The sequence below is a fragment of the Benincasa hispida genome, chromosome 10, assembly GCF_009727055.1.
Source record: "Benincasa hispida cultivar B227 chromosome 10, ASM972705v1, whole genome shotgun sequence".
NCBI lineage: Eukaryota > Viridiplantae > Streptophyta > Magnoliopsida > Cucurbitales > Cucurbitaceae > Benincasa > Benincasa hispida.
The window spans coordinates 44,742,815-44,760,682 of NC_052358.1; the positions used below are offsets into that span (position 1 = coordinate 44,742,815).

At 34.9% G+C, this 17,868-nt stretch overlaps 1 protein-coding gene across 3 annotated transcripts; it reads right to left on the reverse strand.

The window, feature by feature from the left end:
- Window positions 1-646: 646 nt before the first annotated feature.
- LOC120088419 (histone-lysine N-methyltransferase CLF) lies at window positions 647-13,968 on the reverse strand. 3 transcript variants are annotated; one of them, XM_039045695.1, is made up of 17 exons: window positions 13,353-13,963; window positions 12,485-12,586; window positions 12,051-12,370; window positions 10,839-11,000; window positions 7,337-7,421; window positions 7,018-7,173; window positions 6,892-6,939; window positions 6,697-6,768; window positions 5,857-6,590; window positions 5,021-5,156; window positions 4,395-4,618; window positions 3,980-4,111; window positions 2,984-3,074; window positions 1,699-1,746; window positions 1,493-1,621; window positions 1,291-1,368; window positions 647-1,202 (listed from the first exon to the last, which is right to left on the reverse strand). In XM_039045695.1, exons 1-17 carry the CDS (start codon window positions 13,416-13,418, stop codon window positions 1,011-1,013), a joined length of 2,775 nt encoding a protein of 924 aa, XP_038901623.1. In that variant the 5' UTR covers window positions 13,419-13,963; the 3' UTR covers window positions 647-1,010. The 3 variants fall into 3 exon arrangements, 2 of the variants coding, with proteins under 2 accessions (XP_038901623.1, XP_038901624.1); XR_005484919.1 differs by lacking the exons at window positions 647-1,202; window positions 1,291-1,368; window positions 1,493-1,621 and adding an exon at window positions 3,626-3,692 and having other exon boundaries at window positions 13,353-13,968; XM_039045696.1 differs by lacking the exons at window positions 10,839-11,000; window positions 12,051-12,370; window positions 12,485-12,586; window positions 13,353-13,963 and adding an exon at window positions 10,321-10,808.
- Window positions 13,969-17,868: the final 3,900 nt, after the last annotated feature.

Sequence of the window (17,868 nt, forward strand, 5' to 3'; positions counted from 1 at the left end):
GAAAATTGAGTTGAAATTCTAATGGTTAGATTTTCAAAACTATTTTACAAAAAGTGGATGAAAAATTAGGACCAAAAAGATCATGGTTGTGGAAGAGGGATCATAATTCCTTTTGCAAGATTTGTTGAACATGATGAGTAACTTGATAGTGTCCAAGGTTTAGTGTCCAAGTTATGTGCTAGTATGAGCCAGCAACTGATATTGGCTGCCTCTCAATTGGTTTTCAATAGTCACACCCGTTGAGAGTTCAAGAGGTTTGCCATATCAGGATGGCCCTAGCCATGATGTGTAATTTTGTAGTACTACAATAATCTGAAAATGTTCATATCATCTCCATTCATCATTTGTAAAAGAACCATTTGAAAATGGCAAGTTCCATGAAAAAAATGATGTATTTAATAACATGTTAAATGTTTAAGAGTATATACTATTGTAGTACTCAAATGTTTTCTCAAGCATCTACAGATAGGCAATATGCTTAGATTATTATCACTAAGTAAATTGTTAAAAATAGCTTTCAAATGGCAAACAAACTATCCCATTTGATTAAGAATAGTGTCTATACGAGTCAAATCAAGTGAATTCAAGATCATATAAGAGAAGAATATATACGACGGTATTTAACATGATAATTTGGCAGACACAATGAGAAAATGATGAAATTCTTGGCTTTGAATTCTCCCATCTGTTCTTTAAACAATTAACCAATCGAAGTGTCAGTCAAAATGTAAGTTTGAATGACAAACGCTTCTATCCTCTCCTTCCCCAACCCTCAAGCTTTTCACTTCAATGTTGCCAATTCCAAAGGGGGATAATAAAAATTGTCTAAATTTTCCTATGAAAGTAACTATCGGATGTCCCCAAAGGGACTCCTATGGAAGTAACTAATAATCTCTCTACAGATTGATCCAAGAATAGCACCTATGATCTACCATCAATGAGGATTGCTGCGTTTGTCTAAAAGAATTACAATAGTTTTAAACTTACCAAGTGCCAAATGAATTGTTAAATTAAGCGAGTTTCTTTGCTCGACCACTTGATGGAGCACCGTCGTCTTTTTTTGACCCCGATGCCTCAGGCTTCCTAGCCCAAGCCGGGGCTCGATCAGGCTCATATCTATAATCATAAAAGAGCTCCTCCCCAGCACTGATTCTTTCCTTGGCAAAGATGCCAACCCGGTGATCTCCCGCAACCATGATGACCTGCAATAGATGATAAGCAGTTGAATGGAGGCACACTATGGAATTGTTAGCAGATTTGGATGAAAAGATGCATAGAATGTAAATGTACCTTGGCATAGCAGTTCGGATCCGGAGAATGATTAGCAAATTTTAATTTATCGCCCTTCCGGTATGCATCAAGAACAAACTAAACAAAGCATACAAAATCACGTCAGCATTTGCATTCGGAGTTCACAAGTTATTACTAAAAAGAATTAAAAAAGGTATACAATGCTCATGTTTTCCAACTGAGTGTTAGAACAGAAACATGCCTGGTCATTCAAATTGAACAGAAACGATGAGTTTTCACGATCATATATTTTGCCCCGTTTATCAGCCTCCCTATGTGAAATTAACTCTCCAGTATACTCGCCAAGATATTCGTGTTTGCCAACACTATTCTGGAGGCGGCGACACAATTTAGCAAGCAGCCAGCATTAGAACATAAGTTTACAATAGATTGAACTCTTGACATTACCTTAAGAAATGCTCCCCAACCAGATATATCAGATCTTCCCAGTAACACCTAACAAATTGGAACCAAACTGGAGTCAAGAAACTGTATCACAGTAAACTCACATCAATACTATAACTGAATCTCTCTCCGAATACAAAGAAGTGCTCCAGTCTCAAAGCCATAAACATCATGAGAAACTTTCGCAATTAGAATTAATTACAGAGAAAAAATAAAAAGACAATATGTGGGGTCATCATACCAAGGTTAGAATATTGTTCATGTTACTTGAACTATATTTACGATGGCAAAAAAGAAATAAAAAGAAAACACTATTTCCTATAGAAACCCAAAAGAATGGTTGAATTTGCCAGTTTCTAACACCAGCACCCCCAATCCAAAAAAACATCAACAAACACCATATTGTGTTCTTTTCAACCTGTTATTCCATAGGAAAGACATTACAACATTAACCCGAACTTTCTTGACCTTGCCTTTGAAATAGAAGTGCTCGTGGGTTGATTTGGATGCTTGCCACAAGGACCAAAATCATTCGACATTGACATAGAGAGAACTAAAATATACTAGATCCCTTCTAGAATATCACCCCAATCCTGCTCATTCTTGTTCTATCAGCTCAACCAAATCTGCCACTCCCCTTCAATATTGTGAATATTTATTTATAAGTAATCTGAGTTTTAACAAGCTCAGACTTCCCTACAGACTTACTATCCAACCCCCATTTTAAATTCCACTGCTAGTTGCTTCCGATCAACCTTCAGAGTACCCCATAGTTAGAAATCACTAAACCAGGGCCCAAGATGACATCTACGCTACCTGAAGGTAATGGAAGGAGATTTGCAACTACCATCAAGTTAGTTGATAAATTTCAACGAGTCATACTCAAGCAAGTACATATTAGAACTCAGAACTGGCCAGAAGCCTCTTCATACATAATCAGCAAGGATGAGAAAAAATTTTACTCAACCAAAAAAATAAGTTTTATTACCAAGTTCACATCAATAACACTGACAGCGCCACTTTAAGGTACAAGGCCAAAGGCCTAAAAGATGTCATCGAATTAGAATCTACCTAGATAACAAAATAGTAAAAAATTGCAGGAAAAGAAAATCCATGCAGAACATGCTATTTCCTACCAAGAACGATTTATAATTTATACAGCATTGAAGTTATTGCATGAGCAAGATATACTTCAACATAATGCAATAAAACTAACAAGAAAAACCTTGCACTAAGTTTGACAAACTGAGAAAGAAAAAATGAAAAGAAACAGTGAAGCTGTGATTACTCTTTGTTGTTGTTTCAGAAGAAGCTTCATGTTCCTGCACTCATAATTATCACCTCTTTGGTTGGGAACCCCAAGAGTACCATCACCACAGCTACAAAGGCAAGTTGCACAGTAAGTTAATGTGCACAGCGAAACACACTCAGTACGAAGCAAAAAGGTAGCAACTGATTGATGCATGACATATACAAGCATGCACACAAGTAAAATTAAATAATCCTTAAAAAGAAACAATTAACTTCAAAATAATTAAAATTCCAACCATAATAATTTTTTTTAAAAAGGAAACAGCCTTTATTAATCAATAAATATAGTACAAGAGATGAGTACTTTGATAATAATTAAAATGCCAACCATAATAATTACAATGGTTAATCTGATAATATCTTAAATTTATAGAGATAATCAACCCAAAATTTATTACAAATATTACCCGTAAATTAATGGATGCATTGACGGATAAGTGTGCATGCACATGTTGTACACTAGCATGAATTAACCATACACAGGAAATCTAGACAGCGAGGACTAGAAACTGAAAGATTCTAAATGCAGCTGTCAACATTATTTTAAATGAATGCAGCTATCCATGTTTTTTTTTTTTAAAAGATATTGTAATTCAAGTGTGAGGTGGGGGAATCGAACCTCAAACCACGAGGTTGATAGTATGAACACTATGCCAGTTGAGCTACGCTCTTGTTGGCGAATGCAGCTATCCATGTTAATAGCACCGTGTACCAGTAAGCATGTTTAGAATAGAATTTTACAAATAAGAAACAAGCAATGACAAAAATGAGGAATATAACAGATTCTAGATTTCCTGAAAATCTTGCTTATTTGTTTGATTCACCATATGTACAGTTTATGAACAACAACTAAATAAACGATTGAACTTGGCACAGACATTCATCAGCTTATCAAACTCATATACATGGTCCCTTATCATTCCTGTTGTAAATAACATCTCAGCAAGTGATTGGAAAGAAATTATGAACTCACCTGACCCAACAATTCCTACAAACATCTGGATCACATTCTCTATCTGCTGCAAAACAAGGACATTGACGACTACGACATTGACTTTTGGCACAATGGCATCCTCTAAAACGATTCTTGCAACTCTTAGGGCACCTTTAAATTTCAATTGAAAGATTAAAATACAAATAAATGTCAGTTGAAAGATTAATATATAAATGGATCATCAATATTTCCTATAAAATGATGCATATATAAAAAACATAGCTATAATAAAAATTAGAACGAATCAAATGAGTATCAAAGCCAATAATCATGGAAGAGGTCTGAAAATATATAAATAACACTAAGAGAAAAAAGAAAAACAAAATTCAAATGTCATCCTCATTCTTCAACAACGAAACCATTCAATAATTTATTTCCAAATCTAAGGGCTCACCCACAGTACTTCTCACAGCAGGTGCCATTTAAAAGACAGGCACACTGCTTTCCACAGGCAGTTTGGCAACCACATGGATTATACTGTCTGCATGGCTGATCTTTCCTTTCAGTTATTCGCTTCCGAATTGAATGGTAAGCAGCTGATTTCCAGGTATATTTCAGTCGACGAACTCTACCCCTTCTACGTAAAAATCTCGACCTTCTTCTAACCTCATTATTACCCTGAAAAATTTCAACATTGAACTTGGTAAAAAAGGAAGAAAAAGTAGCCAGGGTGATAAAAATGGAGCATAGGAGAGGCAAACTGGAAGCTTATTGATCATGTTTCCAAAGTCCAACCTTGGTTTTTTTTTTTTTTTTTTTTTTTTTTGTGGGGAAAATGATACCACACTTTCCATTAAAAAAATGAAAAGAGACTAATGCTCCAAAATATAAGATACAAGGAGAAAGAGAAACCTAAAATTCATAAAGGTAAGCAAAAAAAAAAAAGCCTAAAGTAAAGTAAACAAAATACTAAGGGAGAAACTATTAAAGAGGAACCACAAAACTCTCCCAACTACCATTAATATCTTGAATGGAAGACCCTAAAAATAAATAATAACAATAACAATAATAATTTTCAACCTTGGTGTAACCTTCAAGATGAGGATTTGACCCATCACCCACTTGGCTGCCATTCTTGTTCTCAGAATAATTCATGTATTGAAAAATTTCCCAACAGGTCTTCATCCCATTTAGTAAATTCCTTGCTATTAAGCAGCTATATGAAAGATGAAACCCATATAAAAAATAATGAGAAATAATGTGCATAAACTCCAATAATAATGTAAGAATATATAGATAGCAAATCATATCATTGTATGCATATAACTGTAGGACTTATCCATATCTTCTGGATTTATATCCACTTTACCAAATTAATACTTTGTGTTCCAAATTCAAGATGATAAAAATTTTCCAGGGAAAAATAAGAGGAAAATCTAAAACGTACCACCTATAACTCCAAAGACCAGACAAGATATGCAATAGGGAAACGGGAAACAAACAAAAACTGTAGTAATGCCTAGAAGCCTAAATGATGTAGTATTAAAATAATTTCTCCATTGCTGTATCACAGGATATAAAACCACTGGAAAGAATCAAAATTGCTAAATGAAGAACAAAAGAAATGGCCGCCTTTTCTGTCTCTTTTTCCTCTCTTGACCGTTTTTTGGTTTCAGTTCTTTTACTGCTTTTTTTTGTGCAAAATTTTGCACCCTTTTAAACATTACAGCTTATCATTTTTAGTCACCAATTGCCAATCTCTCTTTTAATCACTTTTAGGTGTCCTGATTTCATTGATCAATGAAATGTTTCTTTATCTAAAAAATAAGAACGCATATAGAATCAAGCTCACATGTAAAAACATCAGTAAGATGTGCTAACGTTTAATACAAGAAAATATAACTGTATGCACAGACCTGTTCCTACCAAAAATCTCAATACCCTTCTCATAGAGACCTTTTTCAATAGCCTTCCAAGATTTATCATCTGCCAAATCCTGCTTGCATAAATTTTCATCCACACACTCTTCTTTCCTTGAGTTGTCATCACAACTGTCGGCTGGTAGATGAGTAATTATCTCATTTGATGAATTATTGAGTGTTTCATTCTGCTCAAATTTGTTGCATTTCTGAGTCAGGGATTCCCTCCTCCTAGACCTTCCCAGTGTAGGAGATCTAATATTCTTACGTGAAGAAGAACTAGTATCGTCATTTTCTTTACATGAGTTAGATTTTAATTTCACATCATTTGGACAATGACCTACACTGGCTAGAGATTCTGACTCAGAAGCAGCCATTTTCTTCTGCCTTTTCTGCATGCAAATGAGAACACGCTCAGCAACACGCTTGCTGTTCCTTTTTCGAATTCCACCTACTCCTGTTATCTTAGAATTTGGTGGAGGTGATTGATGAATAGTATTCCCATCCTGCCTGGGTCCATTCTCTGACTCACTGCTTTCTGATATGTTCTTTGCATTTGATGAGGCACTTTCACTTTGATAGGATTTTGCCCTTCTTCGACCAGCTTTACAAGAAGATTTCTTCTTCGTGGAGATTTGAGCTCCAGTACCATCAGATGACATGGGATGTTTTTCTTCCAAGTCACTGCGAAGTGGAGAACTCCCTGTACCATTTTTGTCTGATTTCAGTACCTGTGAACAAATATACAAGGTTTTGACTATTGATATAGATAATGAAAATATCGTTTAATAAGCAAGCCAAGGAAATCATAATGGTATTAAAAAAAACAACACATACTGATCGATAGCAGAGTGGACCACAGGGCACATTTTCCTCACCTACAGGACCCCATTTAGGTTGTTTCTCAGCCTGAGATTTTTTTTTTTAAGAACAATAACTTCAATCAAGGATAACATAATATCAATACATAAGATAGATACAACAAAATATGCATACAACCACGTAAGTACATGATCTTTAGCATAAACTTACAGGAAAGACAAGATCTTGCGAACAACCATGTAGTCTACAATCAAAGACCTGTAGCAATGAAAACGTACCAAATATTGAGTAAAAGACTATAAATACAACTCAGAGGAGCAACTAAAGAAAACTTACAAGGCAACGACGGCAAAATAAATTGTCAAAAGAATCAAGAGCTGCATCAAGATCTTTATCAAGAAGAGTACTTCCAATATGTGATATCTCCTCATTGATCCTATTATTAAAACACCCTATAGCCTTTTCTCCCTGGGTAAGCACTTCATATCTTGCCTGTATAAGATGTTTGATGGTGTTTCATATCTCTGTAAAGCCAGCACAAAGCAAATGGGAAACAGCTGGACCAAAGCTTACACTCTATGACCAGTTTTAATCAGATGGAGCAGAAAAGAGAAGCACATCTAAATTTTATATTATGCAATATACAATTACGTACCTTTATTTCACCAGGACTTCTAGAGAAACAATTGGCAAGTGACTCTAGCACCAGATCAGAAGAACCAATTTCTTTCATAGTCATGCTGTCAAGGTAAATAATAGTTGTCTTCAATTCTCATATAGTTTTTGCAAAAAAAAAAAAAAAAAAAAAAAAAGAAGAAGAAGAAAGAAAGAGAAAAAAAAAAGGGAGGGTACTGGTGCATCATACATTCAATTGAAATGTTAAACTTGAACGATTATCAGAGATACTAATTAGCATATGAAAAGAAAAATCAACATTAACTGGAAAATCTATCTGATGATTCTCACACACCTTCAAAGAAGAAAGAAAACTTTATGATGCCTATACGTATTGCACCAAAATCATAGGACACTGGAGGAGGAAGAAAAAGTGTTATATCCTAAAAAAGGATCTGGAGAAGGCATGCGATAAAGGAGTTGGTATTATTGAGAACTTGAGATGCTATCATGGAATTACAAGGTTAGGAACCACATGGAAGAATTGGACAAAGAGATGTATTTATTCCAACAGATTAATTAAAACTTTCTAATGGAAGAATGATCCAAGATTTTGCCTCTAGAGATATCGAAAAGTAGACCCCTGCCTCTAGAGATATTCGTCAAGTAGACCCTTCTCTTATTGTTTTTTATTTGCTTATGTTGATTACTTAGCCATTCTATTTTCAAAAGTAGAAAGTAAGTCCTGGTTGTGGGTTTTAAGCCTGGCAGCTACAAGCTTTATGTTTCCCACATTCAACATGAAAATGATATCGTTACTTTCAGCTCAGATAGATTAGTTTCAATGGTTGATTTTGGGCATGTAGTTCAGAGGCAAAGCTAGTCCTGTAGAAAAGAACTCTTTTTTTTCCCTTATGAGAAAACCAGCAATGAAAAGTTCTTTTTCCTTTTTGGTAAGAAGATGATTGAGGAACATGAAATAATGCAAGGGCATACAAAAAAACAAGCTCAACCAAAGGGAGTCCAAAACTGATTGCAAAAAAGGGCTCTAATCCCAAAGAACCAAATTAAACTCATAATTACAAAACGGCATAATGGTCAAACCTGGCTGCCTTCCAAACCTCCTCACCCGATCTTTCAACCTCTTTAAAAATTCTATTATTCCTTTCTAACCAAATAGCCCACAAAACAACAAAGAAACTAGCTTGCAACCTAACATTACTTTTCCCCTGAAGGGGAACTAGAAAGCACCTCCTATAATAACAATCTACCACCCTATAACGAGCCCCCCACAAACCAAACAATGTCCTCCAATGACTCCAAAGAAACTGAGCAAACTAACAATCCCACAACAGATAATAAAGTTCCTACTCATGCCTCCTGCATAGAATTAGTATTGTAGGAACAACCCCAAAGGACAAATATCTTTAGAGATGATCCACGATACTAACTCTCGGACGTAAAACCTACCACAAAATTTTTAACCTTCTTTGGAATTTCGACATGCTAAAGAGAGGGAAAACAAAGGCAACTACGGACGGAGGAGAGCTAGACAAAATACAAAAGAAAGAATGGCAAGAGAACCCTCTAGAAAGATTGAGGGACAAATTCGATTTCAAACATCCTTTCTGATGTAGGGGTATCTTAGTCAAACTATGTAATTTTTTTATTTGTTTTACTATTTACTTTTATTTTAGTTTAGGGGTGAAAAAACTCTTCCCTTTAAGTCTATTTAAAGGGGCCTAGGATTAGAGTTAGTTAAATTAGGTGTGTAACAACCATGTCCCTTTGGATCTATTTAAAGGGATCCTTACCTTCATTTGAAGATGATCAAAACTCCTACAATTCAAGATTTCTCCAACATTTGGGTCTATATCACCTTTCCTCCAGAATCACCTAAAAGTCTCGCAAGATAGAAAGACGACCCAACACACTTGTTGTCACTCATCAGACAGAACATAAAACACCTAGAATGGTTTCATCCTCCATTCAAGAATCCCCCCAAAAACAAACTTTCGAGCCTTTCCCAATAGAACATCAAATAAACTGTGAAAAAGAAGGAAATCCCAAAGAAATAACTTTCCAAACATTAATGTTGGGACCTTTAGAAACACCGCCCTCAAGCCACTTGAAAGGGTGAAGATCATATCTACTCGCGACCACCCAATGCCACAGAGAGCTCCAAGAAGAAGCGCCACAACCGCTTGGCTAGAAAACTTTTATTTTTTGTCTGAAACTCGTGTCCTCCCTCTAAATAATGGTCTCAAACTCCCTCTTCGGAAAGACACACTCCTCCCTCAACAAGTTCCCTCCCGCTTCAAGCCCATCATTCTAGTCCTTTTCACGATTTCTACTTCCTTTTTTTTAGATTCTCAGGGATATTCCACTCCTTCAAAACTCCTTCAAGGCCACATTTAACTTCCTAAAGAGGCAAGAGCCTTCCCACTTTCCTTCAACTCCTTAAAAAAAGGCTGAACCAACTATATATCCTCAAACCTAAACGGACTAAGTCCCAAGGAATCCAATCAAAATTAAGGCTAATGGACCAGTCACCTAAAATAAATCTAGGCCCCATAGTCTGTCTAGGGTACAAAAAATACTCCACCTATTCCTTGAAGGAATCTATCCAACCTACAATGCATCACGCTCTCTCTCATACTTAACCAAGTATATTTTCCATTCACCAAAGGAGGATAAAAAAGGTCACAATCATCAATGAACTTATTGAAGCCTTTCATAGATTGGTGGCACTTCCCCTATCGAATTTTCCAATGGATACCTAGTCATATTGAAGTCCCCTACCAAACAACAAACACCAACACCTCCCACAAAGCCTAAAAAGTCCCCCCAACACTTCCTAAAACTTCTTTCTTCCTTTGGAAATAAGAGGTCCATAACCTGGTAAGACCCAACGAACCCCCAAATTACGCATATCTTGAAAGCCACAAATACGAAAAGAATGTACAAGAGCATATAAAAGACAAGCCTACAAAAAAAAGTCCAATACTAGCATCAAGAACGTACTCGCAAAGCTCTTCCCAAGATCTCATAGCCCTTCCAAAGATACTATTGTTCCTCTCAAGCCAAATGCCCCATAAATAGCGAAAGAGTAAGTCTGCCGCTGGATTTTTCCTTTGTCACAAAAATGAGGGTTCAAGACTACCTCCTCGATCATAGAGAAAAAAATCTCTATGGCGAGCCAAAGGCCCAAAATAATCTCAAAAGTCCTACAAATTTTACTCCAATGGGAGAAGCATGTCAACAAACCCATGGTAAATGGTCAAGGTCCTCTTCTTGCCTGCGTAGAACGCACAATATACACTTGTACAAAACCATGGTAAATGGTCAAGGTCCATCTTCGTATCCATGTTGGTTTCGCATAATATACACTTGTACATTTTTCTCCATCTACATATCCAAATATGTTTTTTCTACATTTCTTGTAAAAGATAGCTTATAAATGATAGACAACCATTGATAGTGAAACCTGAATATATCATTTATAGCCTATGTCTGAATACAATCAATTTGGTTATACCAACCGAAGTATATAATCTTCAGATTCCACAAAATCTCTCTTTTCCTCTTCATCATCAATTACTTCTTCCTCGCTGTCACTGCAAATGAGGGCTTCTCCTCCACTTTGACCATAATAAATTCTCCTTCTACCAACCACAGATTGATCTTCAGTCATTCTCTGATTTCTGCACCAAAGTCACCAAATATCAATGAAACAAGTAGTTCTTGTGACTATATTTTACACAGGCAGAAATGATTGGCTTAACATATATCAAAGATATTGTAAGGCAAAGACAACGCAATAGGAAGTGAATTAATAATATAGTTTCATTCAACAACCAAATATTGGCCTACTAATTAAAAGCGCAAGCAGTAAAGTACATAGCTTTCAAGTCACAGTTTAAGCTAGGATTTCCTCAAACCTAAGATACTAACTATCCGAAAGGCTTCACATAGTTCAATGTACAAGTAAATGTTATCCAATTATAGGTGGTCACTTATTAGTGCTCTTTCGAAGCTCTTTAGTGGTTTCTCAATCATTTCTCAATGTTGAGATGCTTTTATTTCACAAATTTAAGTGTATTATACTGTTTTGTTACTTATTTTCTACCGTTGGTTTGTTTTGTTTTGGGTTTTTATCTTGCACCGAGGTTTTTCTATTTTGGTTTGTTTGCTGCTTTTAGTTTGTATCTTTAAGCATTAGTTTGTTTTCATTTTCTTGATGACAAATTTTGTATCTTGTTCCAAAAAAGAAAGAAAAAAAAATGGTCATTACGAGTTTTTATTTCTCGCTTCCAAGGTTAGCATGAGCAGTGAGGATGTCAAGGAGCAATTAGATGATATCACGTTTGATGATATTCCTGTGGAAAACTCTCCTGCAGAAGCGTTTGAAAATCATTTTTCAATTGATGATAGAAAGCATTCGGCTTAGGCTTTACAAACAGTAGCGTCAAAGGAAAAGTATCCTCTTATTCCTTCAAAATTTCACTCACTAATTGAGGTGTGTGGATTATAGATGAAAGAAATCAGGCCCCAGTCACCACAAATTAAGATTTAACTAGACTCCAAATTTGTCCCAGGTTGTTTTCAAGAGGAAGCCCTAGATACATCATATGGTTAACCACAAACACATGTATCATACAACCATAGGTTTGAACAGTTGACAATTCAAATAAGACAAAATAATTACACATTAATAAACATATACAAGGAAATAATGAAGAAACTTAACAAACCTGTCCAAAAATATCCATGTAGTATAAGGAGGCAATCTTTTAACTTCAGGAAGCTTAATAGGTCGTACAGCATTTCTTACTGCAACATTAGATCCAAGAAGAACAGCCGAAGATGCATGGCCATCATCTTGAGATCCGTCATTTTCCCCATCACTGACATCTATACCATTCTGCATATCAAGTGCATCTTTCTGCCTCTTCATCAATAGGTCCACCCCCTTATCTGAATCACTTGTCCTTCTTATCCTTTTTTCTGTTGATGATTTCAACAAGTGAGTGGTGATGCCAACCAACTTCTGCTTGTTTTCTTCCATTCTTTTCTGAAAAGTAAGGAAGATCCAGTAGAAATCAGTAATATATACAATACGAACGTTAAACCTCAACTTTAAGTTAGCTAAAGAAATAAGAAATTTGGGTGACCATGATGAAAGCACCTGCACGGAGTTGCAACGTTCGCCAGCAACTTGCTTCTTTAGAAATTCAATGACTGATAAGATCTCCTTAGGAGTAGGGTCTTGTCCTCGTGGTTTCATTATCTATGGATAACAGCAGAAAGTTAGACAAGTTTTCAATTAATTCCTATAGAATGGAAATGATGACCTAATTTCTCTCTTCTTTTTTTTTCTTTTTCAATTATATTAATAGGCTTCATCACCTGCATCATAGGGGGTAAAAAATGTTGGAGATAATATATGGTAAACACTCTTGAAAGAAATCGAAGCTTAGCTATTAACAAAAAATTAGCTACTTTTTTTTATAAGAAAACATTTATTTCATTGATGTACGAAAATATTATGAATCGAAGGCAAGGCGAGCCCAAAAATGGAGTTAAAGAAAGGTCGTCCATTTAGCCAAAATACAGAAAGACTACAATCAGAACAAGATGCTGCCATTTACACCAACAAAGAGCAGAAAAACAAACGAATAATAAAGGTCGTCCATTTGGCCAAAGTACATTCTGTAGCAACAAAATACACACAAACTAAAGAAAATTATCACGACATTCCACAAATAACAACCATTGCTTATTTTGTACGGCGTATAACGTAGAAACGCCAAGATTTGATACTCAAACTTCCGGAAGTTGATGGAAAGTTATCAAAGCACCCGTGGTTCAAGCATCTCATCAAAATGTAAACAAATCTTAAACGCAATGATGAAAAGCCAACCTTTTCTGATAATGCCGTTATGAAAATTGACAAGTCTAATCACAAAACAATATACTGAATGAAAACCAGATCCTCGCCCGCATTCTAAATTCTGGGTAATGGAGAAGAAAGAAAGGGAACAGAAACTAATCACCTGGGTGTCATCGTGCAGGTCCGATCTGTCGGCGGAAGGTGAAGGCAAAGAAGCCTTCGACGCCATTGACTTTGGCGAAGCTGCCGATGAAAACTTAAACCCGAAAGCACAATGGGGGTTCGGATCGGGGTCCAATTCATACAGTGGGAAACCAAAATCCAAAGAAAACACGAAGCAAAAAACGTAAAAACTGAGGTGGGTTTATCGGCTCGAAACCCTAAAGTCAGCCAAATCAGGCATCTTCAATTGAAAATGGGATTGGGTTGTTCCAAATTTTGAGTGCGACCATGATGGGCATTTTGGATTACAAGAGTATATAAACCGGAGAATATGAACTGTTCAGAAATCAAAGTAAAAAGGGAAAAAAGGAAGAGAAAATTGGGATAGAAACGTGTTGGTTTGGTGCAACGATCGAGAGAAAATTTTGGTGGGAAAAGGAAAGCGATGTGGTGTTTTGAATTTATACACTGTAACAAAGAGCAAGAGCTCTGAACCTCTCGTCCAATGGTGGAATATGTGGCCACTCTGGACCAAAAGCTGAGAGATTTTCAGAGATGATGTAGAAAAGTAATGGCAAATCAAGGCTTTGATTCACAAGTGATTAGCGCTATAATGAGTCCAATCGAAATATACAAGTTCGTTCCTTTCCTCTTGTACAAAGGGTCAACTATCAACTAAGAGAGAGGGTCTATTTTCAAAATATTTATCTAAATCTATATCTATATAGGCTTAAATTAGTTTTAATTGATTTATCTTTGATTTTAAAAACTTATTTTTATTTTTTAATCATTTTTAAATTTATTTTTTAATATTCTCGTCAAAAGAAATTAATTTACTTACAATCACATTAACTAATTCAAAATAAGTTATTTATCTTTGGTAACTTTTTGTTTTTATTATTTTTCAATTATTTTTAGATTTTTTTTAAATCTTCAAGTTTAATTTTTTTAAAAAAATTATCCACCCTTACATTAACCTATACAAAACATTTGATTCAAAATAAATCAAAATAATATTTGAAATCTAAATTCCATCTACTAAATTAAACCCCCATTTTAGTACTACTACTACTACTACTACTACTACTACTACTACTACTACTACTACTACTACTACTACTACTACTACTACTACTACTACTACTACTAAATTAAACCACCACCACCACCACCACCACCACCACCACCACCACCACCACTAACTTTAAATATTGGTGGAGTTGAGTTGGTATATTTTACCAACTCTCCCCTCTTCCAGTGTTTTCATGGCTCCGCCCATCGGCCACTGTCACACTCTATGAACCAACTTCGAGTTTTGACAATACCTCTGATGATAACTCCCACGACCAACTCTAAGCTCCGACAACCACCTCCGATGATAATTCTGACAACGAAATCTGGGCTCTCACAACAACCTCCGATGACAGCTATGGCGACCTACCCAACTTCAACAACCAACTTTGCGCTACCAACTCTGACAACCAATTGGTTCTAGCATCAAACTCCGATGGCTAACTCTGACAACTACCTTCGTAGGTTCCGACAACCACCTCCAACTACAAACTCCGATGAAAATCACCTTCGATGACTACCTTTGAGCGAGCAACTCCAACAACCAACTCAAGGCTTCGACGACCACCTCTGATGACAAAACTTCAGCAACCAATTCTAATACCATCTTCATGTGACTAACTTCGAGCTCCGACAGCCACATTCGACTATAATCTCCGACAAAAATCATCTTCAATGATCAACTTCAACAACCACTTTCGCCCAACCAACTCTACGATTTGAAAACCACATTTGATGATAAACTTCGACAACCACATCCGACTACAAACTCCAGCGAAAATCATCTTCGATAATAAACTTTGACAACCACTTCCGACTACTATAAGCCTGATGACTGTTAAAGTATGTTGTAGGGTTGATGATTATATAAAAAAATATTATTTTGTCTACATTGAGTGCAATATCTATACGTAAAAAATGTAAAATATATATATATATATATATATTTTTATTTAATTGAGTTAACATATCAAATGAGTGTTAAGATTATTTAGACGAAAAATAGGTATGTAGTTGAAAAGTGTGTAATATATGACAAAAAATTCATAAAATGAAAAAAAAAAATCTTGAACATTTTCTAGTAAGAATTAGTTAGAGATTTATTCTCTACTGATCTTCCAAATTTAGTGAAATTGGAAGTGAAATTGTTGAAGAAATGTGGTTGGGAGAAATTTAATTAAAAAAAAATCATGACATAGTAAAAATATAGAGCAACAAGCAGAAGAAGAACAAGAAAAATATGATAATGAAATTCATGGAGAAAAATTAGTTGGAATCACAAGTTTTAATTTCTCTTTGGTTTCTCATTTTATCTAACCATATTTCTACAAGAAATGTAATAGGTTAATTGTTGTTCATCTAAAAAGAAAGAAAAATTTTAAAAATTAAAAGAAAAAAAATTGCAATCCATATTTTATTCAAACAAAAAATGGTTAGAATTATTAGATAAAAAAGTTTCAAAACAAAAATAGTAATCATAAAAACATATTATTTAGAGTTCAAAAAACTGCATCAGATACCAATACATATGAACTTAACTCTGCACCTCATACACAGATATATGAATCCAAACCAAATAACTCTCCATCCCAAACACAAACATATGAACTCCACAAATATATGAACTCCACAGACATATGAACTCCATACATCCTATCTCAACTCATCGTCCCAAACAACTCCTAAATTTCATAAGAAGACACCCAACATAAAATTACTCAGAGAAAAGGACGCTTAACTTTTGAGTTGTCAGGTGCACCTTGTTGTGATATAGATAGTAATTTTTAATTCTTTTAAGTCTTTCTTGACCATACTTTCATATTCTTAGGATCTCTCATTTGAATGTGATCTCATTCATTCATGTACATCTTCTTAACTCGGGCGTTACATTTAGTCTTTTTGAAAAAAAAAATGCTATGTTATTATTTCAACTTAATCATACATTATTGATTTTTCTTTTGTTAGAAATCGAGTACTGAGAGGAAATTGCTAGAAGTAACACTCAAATATTTTTATCTTTCACATTAGCAACCTGTTGGAGAACTCATTGGTGAAGGAATTGAATCTTGTAGCAAAAGCATTTTATCGCTTTTGTCTTTCAATTAGAAGATTAAATCTTACAGAAATAAAGTAACTAACATACAGAACATCATATGATATATAATTAACTAGGTTAAGCATGAAATTGAGATTAAGAAGTATACCTTTGAAGACAATCTCCAATTATCCTCCCACGGTGTTGACCTTATAACAAAACTTCTTCCCTACAAGTCAGACATCACCACTTGATCTTCCTTGATATTCTCTGACAAGGACTGGTTGGTGGGAACCTTGTTGAAAGATGAAAAGATAATGGAGTAGATAGAGGATTTTAGGGAGGTTGAGGGAGAAAAAACTTTTTCACGCTAATTCCATAAAATTGGAATTAGAGTAAGAAAGAGGGAGATGGGAGTTAACTCCCATCAACAATTCCACACTCCCTTACTGTTGGGATTGATGTCCTAAATCTCGTGGGTCCTATAGTTGTAATTGTAATGTACAGATATTTTATTTATTTAAAAAAATATGAGATGTTTTATTCGATATTTAGTAGCATTAACCCACAAACTAATAAATTAACATCCAAGGTTATCATTAGTAGCTTAAACATGTATGTAGAGACATACAGGTGATCATGTTTAAGTGACAACCTAAATGGTATGTAGTAGATGGATAAGGCAGGATACCTTATCCTTGTGACACTACGAACACGACCTGCTTTGTAGGTGTTACAATTGTTATAAAGTACTACAAATGATCTAATCCTAATTATTCATGTAGAGACATGTGAGCGAGAGTGTTCTATACAAATGAGTTTGTATAAGACCAGACCACGAAATGACTAGTCTCATTAGATAATACCGTAAATAATAAAGACTTACATTTCACCAGGATGACCATATGTGACATGACCTGAATCCTAAGTGAGTTATGAACTCCTACCTATGAAGACGGTCCTTTGATTGGTATGGATAAGAATGGTCAAATCGTCAACTCAATGACCTGAATCCTAAGTGAGTTATGAACTCTTTCCTAAGTGTTATGTATGTTGAGTAATGAAATGGAATTACATGAAGCATGACACTATTTTAGGTTATTTTATAGTTGTTATAATTTACCCAAGTATGCTTTCACATGCAATAATTGGTTTTAATTTATTTCATTTCTTTTATAAAGGTCATAATTAAATGAAATTAGAAATTAAAATCAATAATTCAGAATTGCATGCAAACCTCAGGATAAAATCATTTTTTAAAATAGTTTTAAAATATGATTCACATAGATCTAAGATCAAATTTCTAATGAGATTAGAAATAAGTTTAATCTTTTAATCAGTTTAATAAGATTAATTTGGTTTTAATTAAAAGATTACATTGTAGCAAATATATCTATAAGGGACTTTTTGT